This window comes from Mauremys reevesii, linkage group 10 (assembly GCF_016161935.1).
Source record: "Mauremys reevesii isolate NIE-2019 linkage group 10, ASM1616193v1, whole genome shotgun sequence".
In the NCBI taxonomy this organism is placed as follows: Eukaryota; Metazoa; Chordata; order Testudines; family Geoemydidae; genus Mauremys; species Mauremys reevesii.
Genome location: NC_052632.1, coordinates 74,775,062 through 74,794,934, shown reverse-complemented (window position 1 = coordinate 74,794,934; position 19,873 = coordinate 74,775,062). Strand labels below are relative to the sequence as shown.

The following is a 19,873-nucleotide window of genomic DNA, read 5'->3' as shown; positions in this document are numbered from 1 at the left end:
AGTTCCAAATATTTTAATCAAGAAAACAGCGCCCCCCCCCGAAGTGTGTTAAATTTTGTTCTATGCAACTTGATATGTTTGAATATTTTACTAAGCCTTTGTATTGACAAATAAACAGGAATACAATGAAAAGTTGCATGAACAAAAACAAAATCCACATCTTCCTCTTCTGTCTTCTCTCTCACCATCTTCGGACCACATCAATTTCCTATGCTGATCTATTCACAATTGCCTTGTGAATTTTACAAGAAATTGTCCATTGAGCTGCTACCACCTGTAAGGGCCACAGTAATAGGGAAAACAACTTGGGTTCTTGCAAAAGGTCTAACGGGGAGAAAAGGTGAGATGGGGATGTACTGCTGCTCGTCTTCCTGAGCATAGAGAAAGACAGAAGAATTTCACTGTTGTACCCATAGGTAGCAGTGACACTGGCCAGGACTTACAACAAAATTCAACTTGTGGTAGTGGTCAGCACATACCTACTGTGGAAGGATGCTGTCACTAAAGCTTGCAAGATGTTGTTGTTGTAGTAAATGTATCGAGCTTTTTAAAAAACAGGTTGAAAAGATAATTTCAGTGACTTTATGGAGACTTGCATTAATTAACACAAATTAATAGTTTCATGGGCAAGAATATCCTAATAATAAATAATATTGGAAGAATTTATTTTAAATATGCAGAAGGGATGAAACTTTGAAGGGAAGTACTGGACCTATACATAAACTTGCACATGCTCCATCACATTCCTCCATCTTTCAACAGCAAATTTTCAATGTACAATCCATTGGTCGACAAGTCCATTAATTTTGATCTTGTATAGTAGGTCCTTCACTTGGTCTCTCAGTATCGGATGGCACCTAGAGCTCCTAGAACAGGAACATTATAGCTCTCCACAGCTATCATTACATTGAGATATGATACATTTTGTTTTTAAAATGCCAGCTGATGCATATTTTAAAGGAAGATGTGAGGCAATTTGACACTATTCTCCTTTCTCTTACAGAATTATTTCCCCAGCAAACAAGATATTTTGTTGGCCAGAAAAGCCACCAAGGGAATCGTAGAGCATGACTTCATCATTAAAAAAATCCCTTTCAAGATGGTGGATGTGGGTGGACAGAGGTCTCAGCGTCAGAAATGGTTCCAGTGCTTTGATGGGATAACTTCTATTTTGTTCATGGTTTCCTCCAGTGAATATGACCAGGTTCTCATGGAAGACAGACGCACAAACAGACTGGTGGAGTCCATGAACATCTTTGAGACAATAGTCAATAACAAGCTCTTCTTTAATGTTTCTATCATCCTATTCCTGAACAAAATGGATCTCCTTGTAGAGAAGGTAAAGACAGTCAGCATTAAGAAGTATTTCTCAGACTTCAAGGGTGATCCTCACAGGCTAGATGATGTTCAGCGTTACTTGGTGCAGTGTTTTGACAGAAAGCGGCGGAACCGCAGTAAGCCACTCTTCCATCATTTCACAACTGCCATAGACACTGAAAATATCCGCTTTGTGTTTCATGCAGTGAAGGACACAATCCTTCAAGAGAATCTGAAGGATATTATGTTGCAGTGAAGAAGAGCACCCCTTGTCGTGTCGAAATCTACCCGAGGTTATAAGTCAAAGCTTTTATTTGATCTTTTTGGCTCTTGCATGTGGTTTTAGGACCCATGCTATTCACTTGGCTCAGGAATGCTGAAGCTAGCCAGTCATGGAGGCAGGAGGAGTCAAACATTGATGTTAGCTACTGAATCATTTGGACGAGTAACACTACTGAAAAAAATGGCCGTTGTGGGGTTTGACACCTAGTTTGGAATGTTGAATAACACAATCACCTTCCTATCTTAGAAAAATCTAACTGACAAACTATGTAAGGAAGACTTTTAATGAAAACTGTTGTTTTGCAAGGACAGTAACTGTACAGACTGCCTTTCTCTGTAGTTTGGAGGTGCTGAGTTAACCAGTCAAACTAATGTAAATTATAATGAGGTTGGTAGTTGTACTAGAGAATAAATGGCAATATATTAATCACAATTCCACATGTAATCTTTAAATATGTAACCAGATCTTGCTTGCATGTGCAGTGTTTGCCAAGGATCTGGAGTCCACTTATCAGTGTGGATGTACAACTCTTGTCTGAAGGTTTTGCATCAGTCTCTTGAGACACGCAAGTCTAGGACTATAAATGAAATGCAGTGGAACTATAAGTGAAACCCACCAGGCTATGAGAGTCATCTGTCCTGCCATTCCGAAGTCAAATGGAGGAGAAAATTAAGGCCTGGCTGATGTGGACAAGATTTTGTTTTGCACTACATATACAGTGTCTTACATCATGGGAAACTGACTTCCACAGTAATACAGCTTGAGGCACGTACTAGAACATCTGACCACATATCTGCACATAGTGGGTGCTCTAGTGAGGTGTCATTTATGGAAATTCATCATTGTTTTCACACCTGCAGTTGGCAGTATTTGTAAAGCTCCAGTCTCTCAAATAACAGGGCTTTATCTGTCTCCAAATGTGTGGAAGCTGATTAAAGTTTTTAGCAAAATTTTTGGTGATAGAGCAGCTGCTTGATTAGTTCCTAACAGCTGACCTTACACAAGAAGAGCCAGCACTCTTGAGATCCCAATTTTACAGCTGCACTGATACATTTGAACAGCAGGACTCTGCTGTAAACTAGCCCATTTTTAATCTGTTTCTTAATGGGATCTTTAGCGTATATTAATTTATATATAGTATGAGTAAACTGTCAAAATTAGTTGCCTATTTCAGGCAATGGTGTACACGTGTGAAATTGCAAGAGGCTGTGAATAATGTTGATGTGAACTGTTGGCTTTCTAGCTCTCTAAACTTACGTAGTTAACTATCAGGTGCCTTTCTTTGTGTACAGATAATTCCAGCCATGTCTACTACAATGAGGTACATAAACAAAATTTAAGATCTGCCTTTTATTTCAGTGCTGTAGTGTCTTTTTCTTCTTCTTCCCAGGAAACTTTCAAACACAAATGGTTACTGTGCAATTGGTACCATAGTTTGATTTTATTTAAAAAAAAAAATAAATCAGAAGGGCTTTCTCTAGCTAGACCAAGTCATTAGAATCTCTGTATTTCTTGTCCCCTTTAAAACTATAATATGTCAAAAAAGGAACACTTTAGCATTTAATCGCATGAGAAATGCTGATCTAAAAAAGAACACTGCCCTGGAGTTTTCATGTGTTTAACTTGGATAAAATCTAGAATCCTTCCTTTTGTGGCTTGCAGAAGTTCATTTCTCTGTGTGTGGTATAGGCAGCTTCCTAATGCAGAGATCTGCTTTTTTTTTAAGCTTTCTTTGTGCTGGCTTCAGGAGTGAAAAGGATGTGGTTATGTTCTAGTTTTATATAATGCATATAAAATGTTTGGTGAAGTAAACCAGTAAGGAGCTGCAGACAGAAAAATCTATTTATTTTAAAATTACACTTCCACTACTTCTCAAATGTAAACAGTAGTTAATTGCCTAGTTAGAAAAGTCTTACTCACCAGGGACCAATTTTACTTTTAGTGATTTTTTTTAATAGAAAAAGGGAAATATCAACTCACCCCATCTTGACTGTTCTGCATTGTTACAGAAGAAGATTCTGTTATGGTAAATGCCTCAACATGAGGTGTTACAAATAGTAGCTTACGGGTCTAGTGGAATGTGTTTCTTCTGGGCATGCCTCTTTATTTGGTTAAACGAGATCTAAAGTGTTAACTCTTCATTACTTAAGCATTCAAATACTGTACTTAGACTTTGCAGTAGTTTCTACTCAACAGAAAGCTTTAGAGCTATAGCAAGGCAACTCAGACTGCCTCACTTCCCAGTCGATTCTTTGTGCGCTTTGTTATTTTACCGAGTGTTCTATTTGGAATAATGTTCTGCCCATTTAACTCTTGAGAAAACATTCCCTTTTTAGAACCAGATATTACTGAAAAGCTGCCTCAGTTTTACATATGACGTCTGCCGTAGCTTTAACTGCAATACTGGAGCATGAAACTACTCTTCTTTTTAATGCAAATGTAAGGTCTTGTATTCCTGGTCATCTTATTGATTTTTAGAAGAACTCAGCTAATAAATGTGGTGTTCTCAAAGCAACTCTCACTGTTACAGTTGCACCCTGAAAAGTAGCATCATGCGTTTCCATGTTTAATGTCAACAACTCTTTACAAGTTTCATTTTTTTTGTAATAGTAGTAAAACAACCAGTTCTTCTGGGCTGCTTGGGCTGCTTTGTACCATAAAATTGGCCTGTTAGGGCCCCAGGAGGAAGGTGGGGACATAGGGCTGCATGACCGTGATGCCCCAGACTGCATCAATCCTCAGGTGCTATCTTGTCTCCTTTGGACCATTAGGTATAAGAGCAGCCTAGCTTTGGTCTGGGACCATCCTTTCACACAATAGCCCTGTGATTGAGGAAATGCAGAGGAGAATTTTTTTGTGCACAAGTCAGAATAGGGCTTTGCACCTCTCAGCCATAGCTAAGGATCTAGCTCATGTTTTACTCACTGCAAGCCCTGTAAATGCTACTAAGACTCTGTAACTTAAGCAGCTTTCTTGCTCAAGCATTATCATCCAACCATCAAGACTTCACAGTTGGTTAACAGTTTGGATGGGGGATCTAGAGAACAATTCAGGTCAGTATTCCATAGCTCTATTAATTCTGCAACGCAAAGAGCGGTTAAAAATAGCAAACTTGTCATTGTCAAAAGTAATCAATATGGATCTGAATTTGTTAATGGAAAATGTGAGTGAGTCACTCTTCTGACCATAACGACAAACAAAAATTAGACTGGAATACGATGTGCTTCACTACTTTAATACAAAATGACACCTTGATGTAAGTTGACACTATGCCATGTTACTGACCGCTTCAAGGATTCAAGCCCACCACTGTTTTTAGTGCAATACTTAAATTAGTTTGAAACAGGTTTGAGTGGACCTGTGTCTTTACATTTGGTGCATGATTAAACCATCTTAAGCAGAGTAGTTTGGAGACACGAGCTATCTACCGTGTTAGGTGAATATACATCTTTCAGGTGTAGTTATGACGTGCATTGTCCAGTCATAGTGTGAAACTTCATTGAAAGTTTCCACTAGAAAATCAAAATACCCTTAGTCCAGCAGGATTTCCTCTTGCAAAGACACACTCATTCTAAAGTGGTAAATACATTTACCTGGCTAGAACATACTTTTAAATACATGCCCTACTGGATTTCCCTGTGTAAAAATAGTACAATAAAGCTACTCATCTGTGGTACTAGTAATTACTAATGCAGAATGCAAAAGGTACTACCCAGTATTGTGCAACGATCTTTAGCCAGAATTGGTGATCTGCTCAATTCTTTTTGCAAGAAACAACTGATTGTATTTTTCAGGGACATCCTGGAGACTATTTGCTGGTAAACACAGCTGGGAGGGACAGCTCTCTTTTTTTTTATAAACTTCATAAGTTATTGTTCAACTGACTAGTCCGGAAATGGGTCACGGGCAGGACTACAATCAGGTGGAGGCCTTGAACATATGCTTTCTTTAATTAAAAAAAAAAAAAAAAAAAAAGCTCTTTGCTGTCCCTCAGTTGTCACATGCAGTGTGTTTTGTATCCTGCAAGGACAAAGAGGAAATGCTTGCAGCATGTTTAAGCAGGCGAGCCCTATAATGTGATCTACTATCAGTTTTATAAAAAGTGGCAGATGGGAGTCTATACTGAAAATCATGTTGGTAATGTTTTGAAGACTCATTCAGGTCATCCGTAGGTGCCTTTCCCTCAAAGTAGCTAACCAATAAGTTGCTCTTTGAATTAGCTACCTACAAGGCAGTAACTGCTCTAGAATTACTAAGTGAATGGGCTTAAACAATTTTTATCTTTAAAATGTTACATTATAATTGTTGATAAACTACATGTTTAATAGGTAACTGCCATTTTTAACAACCCATTGAACAATATTCTTGAGATGTAGGGGGAACACAAGGTATTGTGACAAAGATTTAATGGAGTTAAGATTAACAGCTGCTCTATTTTAAATGACAACTCTGTAGAATATTTCTAGTTTCCATTGTAACTACACATCTGAATCTCATTCCATGTAATATTGCAGAGTAGTCTGTTTGAGCTTGCCAACTTTATAGTAAATTACATGTTTAAAATTGTGCTGTTAAACCTAGAACTGTGCTGCTAATATGTCTGAAGGAGCTTCCACTGACTAGCATTTCTGCAGGCTTTTCAAAGCTAACTAAAGGGTTAACAAATTTGCTGGCTTAAGTTCAAACAGAGTGGAGAGCATTTGTGTAGCTCAGATTTTGGTATGGAAGGAGCTATAGTTTAAACAGTGGGAGGAGCTGATCGGGCCAAAGACTAAAATTTCACTGTACTGAAACTGATAGCAGCTGCAGTGGAGTCTGGGATAGTGTGAAATGCATTCCAGCAGTCCATCCACAACACTGATTTCCCCTTTCCGCCCAGAATAGTGTCACAAGGCTTTTAGGGGTGTTATGAGGCGGTACCTAGAGTAATCAGGATTTATTTGCTTATTTGTGTCTTGTGTACGTGTTTCTTCCCTTCCCCACTTCTGTGATGGTCTTTCAATTTAGTGCTGGTTCTCTAGTGCTCTGTAAAGATTTATAATGGGTGTGTTTTATTACTGTTCATGTGAAGCCCATTTTCTCTGGGCTTCACAGCTCAGGTTTTTCCCAAAGTTGTTCAAAGTGTGTGTGTGGGGGGGGGGGGGTCTTGAATACCTGCAAGTCTTACTCTGGACGAATCACTCTTATTTCTTCCTTTAAAATATCTTGGCTGATTGTAGTTGTACTTATAGGCTGAGACTGCTTAATTAACTGACTAGCAAGAAATGATGCTTTTGAGCAACTGTCTCCAGGCCCTCAAAATCCAACCGTGCACCCGAGCTCAACCTCCCTGGAGAACAGGTGCTACAAAATGGCTTCTAAGCTAATGTTCTGAAGCACTGCTTCCCCATTTACAAGCCGCTTGGTACTGAACAGTCCTGGTGAATGAACAGAAGTGCAGGGGTATCCTGTAAGGAGTTTTCCTGATCAAGGAAATTGCAGCATGGAGACTGAGCCATTGAAGGAATTAGCAACCCTTTTCTGCCACACGTTTTTTCTGTCCCTAGACAAACTAAGGCCCATGTTCATTTCCACTTGTGCCCTAAACTTGCCAGGGGACAGCACTTTGACTCCTCATGATAAAGATAATATCAGTATGGCCTTTGTTTGCACCAATGAGCAGGGCAGTGGCACTGTAACCTATTCTGTAATTCCTTGCTATGCCCACAACAATAACATAGTCAGTCCTCTAGCCTGTTGCTTTGACAATAGGTAAAATGTAAATGCTCCTCTCTGGATATGCCCCTCTTGCATTTGATAATGAAAATCCCTTGAAACGGCTGAACTTGTTTATCAGCCTAGAGAACAGCCCCCACCCTTGTTTTATTGCAGTAACAAAACACACTTTATGCTTTGCATTCTCCATATAGTTGCCTTTGCGAGCAGTGATGCTACGTGGTGGGGCCTTGATTCTTTTCTTAACAACTTTGAAGGGAGTTGCATGCAGAAGACTTCCCTCAGATGCAGATGTTTAGGGCGGCCTTTATACACCTACCAGGATTCCAACTTTCAAACGGAATGAGCCTTGAGGGCTGCATGATGTTTGATGGTTATCAACAGATGTTCACATCAAAACAGATATTGGTGCTGTCAAGCAACCGGCTGTATGCCATCCTGGGGCAATAAACACTACGCAAACGAACGTGGTTTTTTTAAAGTGCAACTTGCTATAAATCAAATACTGATCTCCCATGGATGAAGGCAGTACCTATTTTTGCAAGCTAGTATTAGTCTCTTGCCCATATCAGTTGTCCAGTATGCATTAAACAAAGTGGTGTAGTGAGGTTGTAGGCCTGAGACCTGATCAACCCCTCCCCACATATGAAACGAGCCTGGGCTGGTGTTCAGATAGCACTTCCATTGTAAACCCAAATGTACATCAGTGTATCCCTTCTCCCTTACTCTGTAACACAATAAAAGTCGGTGGATTAGGACATACTTCAGCCGCTCCTCTAAAGCAATTATACTCTTTGGTAAGTGAATTATTTAAGGATTTCTACAATGGCTGCTTCTTGGAAGACGTTGTATTCCTAGAACAGATCTTTAAGATTGGCTTAGTCAGTGCCAGTCTGAAATTTAATAAGCATGGAGTCCCCTCCACTCACTCCTGGATGCTCCAGCCGAAGAGGGAGGTATGTTGACAGGACATTGCAGCACCTGCCCCTATGCTTGTGTTGCTGCTGTCAGTGTTGAGTATTTCTTGTGGCTAGCTGGAGGGCTCCCTCACTTGGTGATTGATTTTTTTTTTATTTTTTTTTGTGAGCACTAAATTCACTTTTTGTTTTTTAAACAATGACACTAAATTGTTTAACACAAATGGGGATGAAGGGCAGCTTGGATATTCAGAACTCAGGCTGGGTCTCTGTTAACTAATCAGGTGGTGCCTCTGGGTGAGTCAGTTTAGTCTTGACTACAAATTGCTTGGCTCTTTGTAAGTCTGTATCTCTTTTTAATGGCATCTTTAAAAGCAGTGTTTAGGTTTCTGTCTCTCTGACATGCTTGTCTTTCCATGTGAGGAAAGGGGAAGGGAGACACCGGATGGCTCCAGTGCCAGCAGTTCTGTGGCTGCCGTGCTGTACTCTGTAAACTACCACCATCTAGCTCTTGGCGTGTGTCCATGGTTCATCTGGCTGACTTGGAAAGAACCACAGTCAGAAGGAAAGAGCTGCACTGATGTTCTCCAAGATGGACTTTCTGGAGAACAGCCAAAGGATATTGTTGGGGGGGGAGAGGAAGAGAGCAGCGATCTAGTTTCTAAATGGATCCCAAATGCTTCTGCTTATATGCGGTCTGTATATTGAAACGAAATGCCATCAGTAGTGAGTTAGTGTTCTTTGATAACTGACTCCAGGGAAGCTATTTGGCTGTGTATTCTACCAGCACATTGGCACAGCTAGAGCTGCTTGCACTTCCCTTAAATCTTTTTTTCCAGCTGTTTGTAACTGGGTCCTATAAACTCAATCCTTCCGAACTTGACATGCAAGCCTCTTGTCAGTCAGCATGCCTCATGGCAATTGAAAAACGAGTTAGCCTTGCTTTAAGGTATTAAATTGTGAGGAGTATGCAGAGACAACTGTTTTAAAGGGGTCAGATTGCTTCAGGTTACTTTGAGACATGAGGGCATCTTGTTCAAAATCAGCGGCTGCTCTTACAGTACTTCACACAAACGTGTTAAGCTCACATGCTTGGCACAATCGTGAGTAAATGATCTTTTGATAATCCACAGGATTTAAAGTCCCTGTGGTAAAGTCTGCTTTGGAAGTTGTGTTTCAGTTCATAGACATTAGTCTGTTGGATAAAGTGCATTTTTCCAGATAAGCCTGTTCTGTTGTAGTATTTGCCCTATAGACTAGAACAGCTAATACACCTTTTTATTAATGACTGACTGCACACAACAATGCCTCTAAAACCTACGCATAAAAATTGGCCAAGTGTGGTGTTACTCTTTTAAACAAGCTGTCTGATTTTTTTTATTTGATTTGAATCGTATACAAATGAAACGATTATGGCTGAGTGTGTCAAACAGGTCACAGATTCTGTGATTTTAACACAGGTCTCGGAGTTCTTGGGCTTCAGCTTCAGCCCCCACGTGGCAGGGCTCAGGCTTCAGCATGATTTATCACCTGCCTTCTATCTTGTGACTTTTAATAAAAATACCTGTGCTAAAATCCTAGCCGTAGGAATGACAAAACACTAGTTAATTTTGTGACACAATCCTGTATCTTGGAAATGGATTTTAAAATGTTACCTTCTCTGCTCTAACGCCGTGTGGTGCCTAGGTATTGTAGCACACATACTATGCAATATCATACTGTTTTTAAACCAGTTTGCTGCATTGGGCAGGAAGGGCCTGAGTTTAGCCTTAATTTCTAACAATTCACGTAAAACTTCTTTTTAAAGATGGTGACTAACTAAAATAAGTTGAGGTGAAAAAGGCATTGCTCATTTAAGTGTCTTTGTAGAACCAAAACCGCATCCACCATAGAAGCGGCCTGTTTGCTGTGATCGTCTCAACTTATGAAAACTGTGTACTAGATAAAATTATATTGTGGTGTGTAAAAAGTGTATTTTATAGTTTTGGTGAATTAGTTTACTGTTTTGTATATATGAATTTTATAAATATTAAAACTTGACTTGTTATACTGTTCTTTGTGGAGTGTTGGATCTTTCAATACAGAGCCTGAATTTTGGTAATATTTTAACCTTGTTCACGTGCTTACTATGATAATACAGGAACCTGACTGAAGTAGTCTTGGACTTGTTAGCGGTTATCTTCTAGAACTCATGGAGGACGCGGGTGAAAGCCTAGAAGACTGAAGAAGGGCAAATAGTGCCTGCCTTTAAAAAGGGGAACACAGAGGACTTGGGGACTTATAGGCGGACTGAACTTTTATACATGGAAGGATACTGAAATATGAGTTTGTAGGCACCTGGAGGAGAATGAGTTTTTAAGGAATAGCCAGCATGGATTTGTCCAGAACAAATCATGGCAACCTAACTTCCTCCTTTGACAGGGTTACTGGCCTAATGGATGGTAGATGTGATACCTTGATTTGAGTAAGGCTTTTGGCACAGTCCCCTATGAAATTCTCATAAGCAAATAAGGGAAATGCAGTCTAGATGAATTTACTATAAGATGGGTGCACAACTGTTTGAAAGGCCATACTCAGTAGTTATCAGTGGTGTCAAACTGGGAGGGTGTAAGTAGTGGGGTCCTTCGTCTGGTACTAGTCGATATTTTCATTCATGATTTGGCTAATGAAGTGGAGAGTATGCTTATAAAATTTGCAGACACCACCAAGCTAGGAGGTATTGCAAGCACTCTGAAAGACATAATTAGAATTCAAAACAACCTTGACAAATTAGACAATTGGTCTAAATTCAGCAAGTTGAAAGTCAATGAAGACAAGTGCTAAGTATTTCACTTAGGACGGAAAAAATCAAACTCCTAAATATAAAATGGGGAAATAACTGGCTAGATGGTAGTGCTGACGAAAAGGATCTGGAGTTATAGTGGATAACAAATATGAGTCGTCAATGTGATGCAACTGTGAAAAAGACTAATATTCTTGGCTGTATTAACAAGAGCATTGTACGTAAGATGCATGAGGAAATTGTTCCACTCAGCTCTGGGGAAGACTCAGCTGGAGTACTGTGTCCAATTCTGGGCACTACACTTTAGGAAAGATGTGGACAAATCAGAGGGAGTCCAGAGAGAGCAACAAAAATCATTAAAGGTTTAGAAAGCCTGACCTATGAAGAATAGTTTAAAAAACTAGACATGTTTAGTCTCAAAAAAAGAAGACTATAGGGGGACCTGAGAGGACAATGATCAATGTTCTCCATGCCCACTGAAGGTAGGACAAGAAGTAATAGGCTTAATCTGCAACAAAGAGATTTAGATTAGATATTAGGAAAAACTTTCTAACTATAAGGGAAGTTAAACTCTGGAATAGACTTCTGAGGGAGGCTGTGGAATCTCCTCACCGGAGGTTTTTAATAACAGGTTGGACAAACACCTGTTAGGGATGGTCTAGGCTTACTTCATCCAGCCTCAGCACAGGGGTCTGGACTTGATGTCTTCTCGAGGTTCTTTCAGCCCTATATTTCCATGATTCTAAGAAATTAATAAAAATGAGACCAGGGCTGTCATACAACAAAAACTTGGGAGGAAGAGCACTTGTCCATAATTATGACTGTCAATCACAGTTAACTCACAGGATTTAACTCAAAAATTAGTCGCGATTAATCACAGTTCTAATCGCACTGTTGAACAATAGAATACCAATTGAACTTTATTAAATATTTTGGATGATTTTTTTGTACATTTTCAAATATATTGATTTCAATTACAACACAGAATACCAAGTGTACAGTACTCGATATTTTTATTACAAATATTTGCACTGTAAAAATAAAATTAGTATTCTTCAATTCACCTCATACAAGTACTGTAGTGCAATCTCTTTATTGTGAAGGCACAACTTACAAATGTAGTTTTTTTGTTACATAACTGTACTCAAACAAAACCATGTAAAACCTTACAGCCTACAAGTCCACTCAGTCCTACTTCTTGTCCAGCCAATCACTAAGACAAACAAGTGTGTTTACATTTACGGGAGATAATGCTGCCCACTTCTTACTTACAATGTCACCTGAAAGTGAGAACAGACATTCGCATGGCACTTTTGTAGCTGGCATTGTAAGATATTTATGTGCCAGATATGCTAAACATTCATATGTCCCTTCATGCTTTGGCCACCATTCCAGAGGACATGCTTCCATGCCCATGCTTGTTTAAAAAAAAGTGTTAATTGAATTTGTGAGTGAAGTCCTTGGGGGGTGAATTGTATGTCTCCTGTTCTATTTTTTACCTGCATTCTGCCATCTATTTCATGTTATAGCAGTCTTGGATGATGACTCAGCACATTGTGTAACAAATCAATATATTTGAAAATGTGGAAAACATACAAAAATATATATAAATAGTATTGTTTAACAGTGTGATAATCACAAATAATTTTTTTAATCACACGATTAATCGTTAATTTTTTTAATTGCCTGCCAGCCCTACCCATAACCTGAACGTATTCCATATGTCCTTCCCTTGATTCTGCTCTGAATTGCTACTCTTGAGTCTGTCAAATAATTGAACCTTTAGTATGGCATATGGAGGAAATGCTGATGAACTGTTATCCTATTTAAATCTCTGTTAAAATTCAGATTCATCCTGTAGAATTTCAGTAGCTGGTGTAAATATTAAAGTTTGATGGGGGTACAGCTAGAACCACTTGTGCTTGTGTATTTCAAGCTCAGCTAGGGAAGATTTTTTTAAACTGGTTCAGTTGACACCACCTGTTAGAAGTAATTTCTCTTCAGCTGCGTAGTATCCAATAATAGCAGTATGACCTACGTCTGTCTGTCTGTGTGTGTGTGTGTGTGTGTGTGTGTGTGTCTCTCTCTCTCATGGTGCCAGTTCCTCCCTTGCCAGCTTCACTTGCTTTTAATCACCCATGTAGAACTACTGACCTTAGGACAATTTTAATAATCTACCTCATTGGCCTCTTCTTAGAGTATTGCAATCTTAGCACCAGCTAATTCTACCAGGCCTTGAGCTCCTGCTCTTCGCAATCCCTACTACCTTTCCTCTATCGTACTTTGGCAGGTCACATGCTATGAGTATTGCTTTTATTGAATGACTGAAATGTCTATTGCAGTTCCTAATTGTAGATTGACACTACATTGTCAATCCCATTTGACCGGGGCAGTACAAGCACAATTTGACTCGCTTTAATGGGAGTCTTGTCTTTTTTGTTATCTGTAAACGTTGGGTGCCCCAGGTTAGATATCACTGGTCGGGTATATGAATTGGCTTGATTTTTGTTTCCACAGATGCCCTGAGCATCTTCAGCTCCCATTTAGCCTAGTGGGAGTTGTGGGTGTTCAGTACTTCTGAAAATCAGTAGTCCAAGGGCTTGAATAGGGATATAGGTGCCTCTGAGAAAGCATTCAAGCTCAGATGTTTAGGTCTTGATCAGAATAATGCACAGGTAAGCCCTTGGGGTTGCTGCTGCTACTCATTTCATGGTCCAAGTCCATCCAAGATGGGACCAAGATTACATATGTAATCTTCGATGGCATGTGTGTATTTCACAGCTTTAGAAGGATCCTTGGATAGTCGCTGGACATCATACTGTTGGTGGATGTATGCAGTGAAAGCTGAACGACATCTAGTCTATGGTCTGAGTTTGCTGGTGCTCCTGTATCACCCAAGACCCAGTGAGATTTCACTATGGAGCGATTTTTCTGATGAAAAGACCGTAACTTCAGTTTTTTCATGGCACATCCATTGTTTGAAATCCAGATCCAGCAATGGTGGTTAAGGGACCTAGATAAAGATCCCATAACAGACAAGCCCTCAGTGGCACATAATGTCAAAATCCAGATGGGTGTCATTTGGGGAACCCAAACCAAAGGGACTTATCACTGTTTTTCATAGGCAGTTTCACTGCAGCCAGTCACACCATTGAAATCTCAGCACTAGCATTGTGTCATGTGGCAGAATTGACTGGATTTTTGCTGCTAGCGGAATGCATCCTTTTGCACAAATGATGCGTCTTATGTTGGCTTATCGGCTATGTTGACAGATAAGTGTACATGATGTTGGAGCCAAGCCCAGAGTCAGCATGGAGAGACGAAGTTCTTTGTGGTTCAGGTCTGCCACAGGTTATCTAATAATAAGTACCGTATGCTGAGTTTGGTGTGGACAACTGGAGTGGAGAAAGTGACTTCATCGCTTTGTGGCAGGTAGGCCTCGGTGACTCTGGTGATTATGGTCTTTGTAGTTAGGTGAGTTCTTTGACAAGAGCTGTCTTGTACCCAGTGCAGTTCGGTGTTAACACATTCTGTGTGGTGGCATTGAACGCATCTCTAAGGTATGTTTTGGACTTTCAGGAAATAAGGAAGGTGCAGCCCCAATGACCCCAAACATGGGTTTGGATCACGTCTATTCTAATGCAGGCAGAACACACCCGCGCTCTTCCTCCTGGAATCGGTAATAGCAGGGGCTTTAACCCTGGTGCTGTTGTTGCTGTCTGTTATGGCTGGTCTGCTCCTTTGGGACTGGAGGGACAGGGGGGTTATTTTGAGGGACACCTTCCCTCTTCCCAGGAACTCTTCCACTAGATGTCTCTGTTCTTAAGGTTGTGGGTGATGGTTATGAAAGGGAGGGCTATTCCATTATTAATCTAACAAGGACCATACTTCTGCCTTCCTGAGTGTGGAGCCTTGGAAAGCCATACAGTAGTGTCAACGGAGGGAAGTTTCGTTGTAGGAATGTTCTGGGTTTCATTTCAAAAACAGGATCTTTTAAAAATAACACCCCCCACCCCCATCCCAAACAAAGAACCCAACAAAACCCATCACAGCTTGAGTTAAATGAACAGTGCAAAAGAAAAGCTTTTGAGCTCCATAGAGCTCTTCTTAGCTTCTTCCATAAAAGTTGGCCCAATAAAAGATACCTTACGTACCTTGTTTCTAACTAATGGAATTATCTACAAGAGAATGCAACCTCCCTCTTTTTCCTCTGCAGACCCTTGTTTGCAAGTTGTTGCACCTACGGTTGGATGCAACTGTTCTTCTAATGCCTCTCTCTTGCTCCTCTTCCCTCAGAGTGCAGTAACTTCCTAGTATTGGGATGGGAGTGCAACCCATAGAGTCAATAGTTTAGCAGAGGAAGGCTGACCTACCCGTTAGATCTTGTCCTTCCTAATGGAGGCGTCTGCTTTCCTGAGCTTGTAAGGCCATGTAACCACTAATCCCATTGGTGCTGTATGGAGAATTATAGGTTTACGAGATGGCAAGAATGGCTTAAAAATAGTCTGTCTGCTTTTAGTGTTTATCGGTATCAACATAACGGATACTGGAACCACCACTGAGGTTTTGGGTAATAGGCTAGGAAGTATATTGAATTCAGACACTCAGTGTGGCACCAGCTAACCTTAGCTGATCCACCTCTAAAGCACTCTCGAAATCTCTGCTCTTGGGTTGTCACTTGAAAGATTTCTGAAGTGAGGCCCCTTGTGCATGATGATACAGCTGGGCGGATGACTGCATAAATCCAGAACAAATGGCAGTCATCTTCTCCCCTTCCAGTGTGTACTTGCACACCACCCCTCACTATTTTACGCCCTTTTGTGTCTTTGCCTCTGCAGTTGGGGGCTTCCTGGAGCTGCTGCCACAAGGAAAGTGGCTAGGTAGTAACCAAGGCTGTTCCAGACTTGGTTCAGGACAGCAAGATATTCTCTCGGTGGTAGTACAGCAGAGAAGACTTCTAGGGAGGCTGCCAGATAGGGCTCCTAAGCAGTTCAGGAATGGAGCTCTGTTATTGCAGGGGTAGGGAGTTGTATAGGGCTAGCTAGCCGGCCCTACGCTGCTACTTAAGCTGCAGAAGAGCCCTGCACAGCTTGGGAACTGAGCAGCAATGAAAGGGAGCTGCTTAACCTCCCAGAAGTAAAGTTCTGCTCTTGGGCAGTTTAAGCTTCTCTGATAGCAGCCAGTGCTTCTCCTGTATGACAATCTCCCTCTCCTTGCTCTGTTCATTAGCCACCCACCCCGCTGTAAATGGTCTCCCTGGAATCCTGGGGAGCTCCGTAGACCCATAGGAGTGCTCTGCCGTGGTTAGAATGCAAATCAACCTAGTGTAGCGGTGCTGTGCTTTCACTTACAATATCCTAATATAATGGACGATGTTGCCAAAATAATCAGTGAATGCTGCCTCTGTCATGAAGCTTTGTGCCCCTCATGCAGCTTCCCCATGCAAAGGCTCCCCAGTTGAGGTCTGAAGTGCTGTCTAGTACAAAAGGCCCAGGCTTTCCTACCCATTATGTACAGTACAATGGAGCTCTGTATGTGCCTGACCCATTTTTAACACTCTGTGGCCCCCACTAGTGGGTTGCAACTAATTTTCTTGGCTTACAGTGTGTGTAAAGTGCTCATCTACCTCTTGCTGATTGAGTCCTTCAAATTAACTTCCTAAAACCAAACTCCAAATCCCCTCATCTTGTGCCCTGCCCCATCCACAGCTACTAGCTGTAACCTCTGTCTTTCCCACCTCCTTAATCAAGATGTTTAAGGGGGAAGTAATTGAAAACTCTGTGTGCTCAATAGCACTGACTGCTACTTAAAGGGGAGGATAACTCCTTTTAACAGGGCAGCCTTCATCTAATTCAATAGCAGTTTGTGTCACTGTTGGAATAGTCTGGCTGTTTGCTCCTCCCCTTTTCCATCCATCCATCCTCAGCAATGATGCACAGAAAGGGCAAGAATGGCATCTTTGTGCCCTAGCTCTGAAACTGACTTTCTGCAGGACCTTTGGCCAGTCACTTCCCCGTGCTGTGCCTCAGTTTCTCCATCTTTACTAAGGGGATAATGACATTGCTCACCTTTGGTAATCAAACCTGCTATGTGAGTGCTAAGCATCACCAATCCGCACATTCAGTGTCCATGCCCCATTTTGGCATTCATTGGCTACTGCCGGGTTGGTCTGTCAGTTGCTGTCCCCATGCACATAAGCTGCCCGTGAGTCTGACCAATAACAATTTCTGAACTCCGGGGCTACACAGCGCTCTCTGCTTAGCAGCATTACAATAAAAGTTGTGATAGACCCAGGCCAGTTGAGAACAGCAGAGTAGTCAAAGGGAGATATACTGGCCACTGGATAAGCAGTTTTCTGTTCCCTGAGTGACCAGAGCAGGGGCTGCTCCGGGCTAATGAGAACACCTGACTCCAATTAACCTGCTAAGAGTCAGGTGAGGCAGTTAAGCACCTGACTCTAATTAAGGCCCCTCTGATGCTATAAAAGGCCTCACTCCAGTCAGGCCAGAGGGAGCCAGAGGAGAGGAATTGGGAGCAAGAGGGGTGCAAGAAGCTGAGAGTGAGCAGGCATACTGCTGGAGGACTGAAACGTACAAGCGTTATCAGACATCAGGAGGAAGGTCCGGTGGTGAGGATAAAGAAGGTGTTGGGAGGAGGCCCTGGGGAAGTAGACAAGGGAGTTGTAGCTGTCGTGCAATTGTACCAGGAGGCACCCTAGACAGCTGCAGTCCACAGGGCCCTGGGCTAGAACTCGAAGTAGAGGGCGGGCCCAGGTTCCCCCCAAACCTCCCGACTCCTGATCAAACACAGGAGGAATTGACCTGGACTGTGGCTTCTACTAGAGGGGAAGGTCTCTGGGCTGTTTCCCGACCCACAGGGTGAATCTGTGAGGTGTGCAATCCGCCAATAAGCGCAGGACCCACCAAGGTAGAGGAGGAACTTTGTCACAGTAGTTTCTGTTAACTGGAAATTCTCTTAATGGGAAGGAAAGACTGTCCACCACTGTGCCTTGATGAAGAGGACTTCACTAGACATCTATCTGCTGGTGCTGAGTGGAATCTGCGGCAAAGGAATGTGATACTTCTGCATGAACAAAAGTCTACTGATCTGTATTGTACAGACTCTCCCTATTGTACAGCTGCTTGAGGGCTCAGCAGCGTCAGCTTTACATCCATCTCCCTGAAGTTACATTATGGCCCTGGATCCTCTTCAGCTGTCTATGTGGATGTGTGAAGCTCTGAGTTCCAGAGCTCCTTTAGTCCTTACCTGGAGTTGATCCTAGATTCTCTGAACTGGTAAGCGGTTGCTATATCAGCGATTATACTATTGCAAACATTTCTGTGATTGTGGAGCATGAAGCAGGAGGATCTAAACCAGGGGTAGGCAACCTATGGCACACGTGCCAAAGGCGGGACGCAACCTGATTTTCAGTGGCACTCACACTGCCCGGGTCTTGGCCACCGGTCCGGGGGGCTCTGCATTTTAATTTAATTATAAATGAAGCTTCTTAAACATTTAAAAAACCTTATTTACTTTACATACAACAATAGTTTAGTTATATATTTTAGACTTATAGAAAGAGACCTTCTAAAAACATTAAAATGCAGGGCTTTGGAGCAGAGCCTGGAGCGCGGAGCAGCTCCGGAGCAGTGGAGCTGCAGGTTTTTGCCTGGAGCTGGAGCGGAGCCGGAGCACAGCTCCAAAGCCCTGTTAAAATCTATTACTGGCACGCAGAACCTTAAATTAGAGTGAATAAATGAAGACTCAGCACACCACTTCTGATGAAAGGTTGCCGACCCCTGGTCTAAACTCTTCCATGAAAGCAGGGATACTGTTGACAGGTTACTAATAACTATAAGCAAAAGTGTCTATAGCCAACCAGAGTCTCCCCACTTTGCACGCCCCCCACCCCCAGGTTTCTTGCCCCTCCCTGTTTTTGGAGTGTCCTAGATAGTGAGTGGGAATAGCTATGCATTCCCTTTGTTTGCCATTGTCTGCATGGGAGACTTCCATATCTCTGCACTTCAGCTTAGCCATTCCTCTCCAGTATTCCCTTTGCAATTGTGTCAGAGCTAAGAACTGCCTCCGCCACACTCCCCACTTGATTATCTAGCAATATCACCATCTTGCATTAGTAATATCTCTCTGGAAACTGTCTGTCTTAAATTCAGCCTTATAACTTGGCTCTTGCTTGATCCTGCATAAAGAGGCAAAAAAAGGAATAAGCTCATGTTAAAAATAGTCACGTATTTAAGAAACACTAGACCGAGATTTGGGATAGTGGATGGATTTATAGTTCAAGTATGATTTGTTTTAAAGTTTCTGCTTGTCTGAAGAATCTTAAATGGAGTGATTTTTTTTAATGTCCTTAGTATTTAGACAGCCAGCAGGTGGCGGCAGCAGGCGCAGCGTTCACATAACATGGATTCCAGATGTGCAGACTGGAAAAAATGCCTTTCCAGTAATTGACATCATTAGTCTTTTAGAAGTCAGAACCCCCATTGTTCTTTGTATGAATCATGCTGGTTTTAATTTTTTTATACATTTTTCTTTAACTGAACTTAACTTAGGTCAGATACTATAGATTTTCTCCTGCAATCACCTGCATTAGCAGGCCCCAAGTTTTCCTCAGGTGTCTTCCCCTGAACCCCCCTACCTCCCTTCCCTTCTCTCCCACCCTCCCCCATGGAATTCAAAGGTTATTGTGGCCTTCTCAATCTCAGATTGTAGGTGGGGGGGCGGGCAGGGGACATGTTTAGTATTCTCATTAAAGCCCAAAGTTCCAGCCTGGTAGGAAACACCCCCTCACATTGAATGTAATGGACTCAGTTTTACTTTCCTTTCTGCTTTGGACAGTTG

General features: G+C 41.6%; 1 protein-coding gene across 1 annotated transcript in view; it reads left to right on the top strand.

The window, feature by feature from the left end:
* The window catches only part of GNA12 (G protein subunit alpha 12), a 66,456-nt gene extending 63,409 nt beyond the window's left edge, over positions 1-3,047 (top strand). The window contains exon 4 of the mRNA XM_039491848.1: positions 1,004-3,047. Within this exon, the coding sequence (XP_039347782.1) occupies positions 1,004-1,573 (570 nt within the window). The 3' untranslated portion in view covers positions 1,574-3,047. The remainder of the gene's footprint in view (positions 1-1,003) is intronic.
* The last annotated feature ends 16,826 nt before the right edge of the window (positions 3,048-19,873 follow it).